This window comes from Macrobrachium rosenbergii, chromosome 19, assembly GCF_040412425.1.
Source record: "Macrobrachium rosenbergii isolate ZJJX-2024 chromosome 19, ASM4041242v1, whole genome shotgun sequence".
In the NCBI taxonomy this organism is placed as follows: Eukaryota; Metazoa; Arthropoda; class Malacostraca; order Decapoda; family Palaemonidae; genus Macrobrachium; species Macrobrachium rosenbergii.
Window position 1 is genome coordinate 3,759,157 of NC_089759.1, and position 5,000 is coordinate 3,764,156.

At 34.8% G+C, this 5,000-nt stretch overlaps 1 protein-coding gene across 3 annotated transcripts in view; it reads right to left on the reverse strand.

Moving 5' to 3' along the window:
* Positions 1-5,000, reverse strand: part of LOC136848566 (secretin receptor-like) — a 192,030-nt gene that overhangs the window by 7,343 nt on the left and 179,687 nt on the right. For all 3 annotated transcript variants that reach the window (XR_010856046.1, XM_067120856.1, XM_067120855.1), the window contains exon 12: positions 3,738-3,918. Coding sequence is in view for 2 of the 3 variants with exons in the window: in XM_067120856.1 (XP_066976957.1) it covers positions 3,738-3,918 (181 nt within the window). In the remaining variant the exon portion in view is untranslated. The remainder of the gene's footprint in view (positions 1-3,737; positions 3,919-5,000) is intronic.

Consider the following 5,000-nt stretch of genomic DNA (forward strand, 5'->3'; position numbering starts at 1 on the left):
TCTCTCTCTCTCTCTCTCTCTCTCTTTTATATATATATATATATATATATATATATATATATATATATATATATATATATATATATATATATATATATATATATATATATATATATATATATATATATATATATATATATATATATATATATATATATATATATATATATATATTGTGTAGCTACCAAACAATGAGGAAAGAAAGTCCTTGAATGCCTGTAATTTTTTTTAATAAAAGTCTCCGCCAGATACCACCCTGCTTGAATGAGGTCCTGTTATTAACTGTATTATTGCACAGAACAATTGTGCAAGTGATCAAGTTTAACATAAAGACATACATTACCAGTTATAACTTAGACCATTGTTGGATGATGTCTTGTTTGCCAATTTTTCATACGTTGTATTTTAACAGAGATCTTTCACATTCACAATTAATCCTTGATCCCCTTTTCCTACCGAAAACAACCACGTTTGCTGAACAGAAGCACCAAGATGCAGTAAATGTGCCTCGCTGTCGAACTTCTCAGTCCCAGAGGTCCTTTGTTCCTCACACCACTGGACTGTGGAACAGCCTCCCTGAGCGTGTCGTGCAATTGGAACTCCAAAAGTTCAAGCGAAGATGCAGTGCAGTACCACCCTAATACAATTCTCCTTGCATTTTAATAATTCACTTACATTTTTGTTTATTAATTAATTTGTTAATTTATATATATATATATATTTTTAACAAGTGAGAACCCTTCTGTCGGTATTTCCCTTTGCCTTCTCTTCTTCCTGATGAACGCCATATTCTCTGGGAGCTTGAATTTCAAGTCAGTGGTCCCCGCGGGCTTGTTCCATATGAATAGGGTTCATCTTCTGAATAATAATAATACATATATATATGAGAGTATACAACAGTAGGAGGAATGGACGCTCGTACATTTTCACTTTATTTATCTCTAAATTTGAGACCCATAAATCAAATCAAGAGAAGGATAAGGATTATAATTCTATATCCGGTTTCCTCTGTGTTCCAGAGAATTCATCACCAAAGCAATGGGAATAAAAATCAAAATAAGACAACCTCTATATTACGTGATACATTCAAAATGCTAATGACCAAATTAAATACAAATGCAGTCACCAGTGAGTAACCACGATTGACTGCGCGTAATCTGGCGTCACAACTATCAAGGTCACTGATGACATGATTATAAAAACTATTTCCAATAACAAGTGAAAATTATGATTTAAATATCTTAATACCATCTTGTAAGTAGAAGAAAAAAAAAAGTACCCAGCATATAGCATCAAAATCAGTACAATTTCCGACAACCAAAAATTCAAAAATAAATTTCTGTGATGTCCGGACCAGTACCCGAAACTGAAACATAAATTTCTGTAATATCAGAGCAACTGCTCAAAATTAAAGCATAAACATGAGTGACATGTCCATAATTCATGCATAAATGCCATAATTGTCTCCAGTATCTCATGATAAGAGTGAATGTAGCTTCAATAAAATACTGTGCGCAGGAATTGGACCTTTTAGAATCGAATTTACGAAATTTTCATGTTGGAAGTTAAGCTGATCCATTCATTAAAATAATATAATGGGAGATTATTTCGTCAAATGATTCATTACTTTCTAAAAACATCCGAAAGAATGCAGAAATACTGTGCCATACATATAAACTAATAATTAACTACAAATCCTGTGTGCAGTGTCTTGACCATTTATTTATCATATGCAGCGATAGTGATAACATTAATTGTTCGTCTACCATCACAACATACGGAATCAGTGATTATTATTATTATTATTATTATTATTATTATTATTATTATTATTATTGTTATTATTATTATTATTTATCTTTTTTTTGGCCTATCACAGTCATCCTATTCGACTGGGTGGTTTTTATAGTGTGGGGTTCCTGGTTGCATCCTGCCTCCTTAGGAGTCCATCACTTTTCTCACTTATGTGCGCTGTTTCTAGTAGCACACTTTTCTGCATGAGTCCTGGAGCTATTATTATTATTATTATTATTATTATTATTATTATTATTATTATTATTATTATTATTATTATTATTATTCAGGAGATGAATCCTACTCATATGGAACAAGTCCACATGGACCAGTGACTTGAAAATTCACGCTTCCGAAGAATATGGTGTTCATTTGAAAGAAGTAACAGAAGGCAATATGAGATACAGAAGAGATCAGTATCAGTAATTATAAAAGAAAAAAGTAATTGGCAAATTAATACGTATATTATAAAACGCAAGGAGAACTGTCTTAGGGTGTTAATGCCTTGCATCTTGGCTTCAACTTTTGAGGTTTCAGTCAATTTTAGCAACCGCAGTTGATGATGAATCAAAATCTCTCAAATCGACTAACAATTCACTCTCCTACGAATGCCGGTAATCACCTGCCCACGAGGGACTTCGGACATCGAAAAAAAATCCTGCTGAATTTAGGGTAATCCCTCTTCTCCGCTTGACCAGACTCTGCTAGGAGATGATAGTTAAGCTAAGCCTCGTTACTACCGGGTTTTTAAGACGAGAAATTCCTCCCTCGTCTGGAAGCTAATGGCCAGGTTATACTCTTATCACTTTTTAATATTCCTTTAAAATCTTGTACTTCACAGGATAGATGTTCCTTGATGTATAATCATCTGAAATTATGATTTGGTTGAATGTGGAATCTTCCAGTTTTATATAATAGTAGATTCTTTATTTCTTCCTTCTACATATACATACGAAAGTATGTAGATTTAGAAAGTAAGCAATAGAAAAGCAAGGGGAAAATGGTATCTAGAACTAGAAAATTACTGTTTTAACACAGGCCTCTTCAGAACAATCTCGGAGGATTATGCAGTCCATATACATTTGAAGCACTGAACAAGAAATGAAATTTTTAAATAGGTTTACAGGTTCCTCAATAATTTCCAATAAGAGTTTGAAGGAAGAGAGAAGTTCAGTAACACCTGTGGCACCCAATGTGAGGTTATTAAAGGACTCACCTTTCTTGTAGATATTGCAAGAAAAGTGCGTCCTTCTATTCCAGAATGTAGGATTTTCTGTTCGCTAAAGGACTCTCTTTTCTTGCAGAAAGTGCAAGAAAACTGCGATCAGCTGTTCTCAGAAGGTAGAATTTCCTTTCCGCTGAAGGAATCAATATTCTGGCAGGAAAGTTAGTCTTTCAGTGGGCTAAAGTCCTACAGTCTAAAACAGAAGGACGTACTCTCCTTGCAATTTCTGCAAAAAAGAGAGAATCCTGCAGTGGGAAGGAAATCCTACATTCTGAAACAGAGGGACGACTTTTTTTGCAATTTCTGTAAAAAAAAGTTAGTCTTTCAGTCGAAAGACTAACTTTTTTTCAGTCTTTCAACAACAGAAGATCGCACTTTTCTTGCAATTTCTTCAAGCAAAGAGTCCTTAGTGGGTAGAAAATCCTACATTCTAAATCAGGACTCTTTTGCAGAAATTGCAAGAAAAGTGCGATCTTCTCTTTCAGAAAGTAGGATTTCCTTTCCACTGAAGGACTCACTATTCTGGCAGAAAAGTTAGTCTTTCAGTGGGTAAAAATCCTACATCCTAAAACAGAAAGGCCAATTTTCTTGCAATTTCTGCAAGATGAATGAGTCCTTCTGGAACAGATCGTACTTTCCCTTTAATTTCTACAAGTGAATCCCTCAGCAGATAGAAAATCTTAAGTTCTGAGAACAGAAAACCTCCTCCTTTCCTCACCTGGTTATTGAGGTCATCGCAGCTCGACCTCTCGTTGACCAGACAGCTGGCGTGGGTAGCTGGACCGCCGTTCGTCTTCGAGGTCACCGACAGGAAGTTTGGATCGCTTCCAGCTCGCTGATTGCCCTCCGGCTTCTTCTTGTTGCCCACCAGGAGGGTCCCCGGGGACGCCGTTCCTCGACTGTCCCGAAGGATAATAGGAAGATGAAGAAGGACAAGAAGAATAAGATCTTGATGTTATTGCGTCGTGATACGAGATGGAGATGGGTGATTGGACATAGTTTTGGAAAAAGGGAAAAATGGGCAGTTCATTTTAGCAAAAAGATCTTTCAAAGGCCTTTGTCTAAGGTCTCTCTCTCTCTCTCTCTCTCTCTCTCTCTCTCTCTCTCTCTCTCTCTCTCTCTCTCTCTCTCTCAAGAAACTGCAGAAGGTGCCTTCAATTACTTATTCACATATTTTATATAAGCATTTGTACAGAAATACATATATGCATACACACGTATACTTATTATTGTGCATACATCAATGTATACGCATTACGAAAAGGCATATATATAAATACATATCTATGTATATAGATGTTCACACACACACACACACACACACACACACACACACACATATATATATATATATATATATATATATATATATATATATATATATATATATATATATATATATATATATACGTACGTATATACTGTATATATATATATATAGATTTATATATATGTGTGTGTGATTTCAAAGATTATATATATATATATATATATATATATATATATATATATATATATATATATATATATATATATATATATATAAACGCTTGTCACTACCAAGCCTAGATCCAAATCAAGAAAGAAATGAAGAGATTCGATAACGGATCCGGGGTATACAGAACTAGGTCATGATACTTAGTTGGCTGTGAAGAGAATTGTGTTTGATAAGTTACTTGTTTCTTGTCTTTAAACATTTCTGTTATCTTGAGTACAGTTTTTTTGAAGGGTGACCATCCTCTACGCATATAAAAACACACCAGTTATACATCAATGAATACCTCTCTATCGTTACCTCGTTCTGTATACCCCGGACCCGAGATCGACTCTCGGCCAGGCATCAGAAGATCTTCATTTCTTTCTCGATTTGGATCTAGGCTTGGTAGTGAGTGACGAACGTTTCCAAAGCGTCAATTATTACTATTAAAATAGCTTTACCAGGCCACTGACTGAGCTGATTATCAGCTCTCACAGGTCTGGC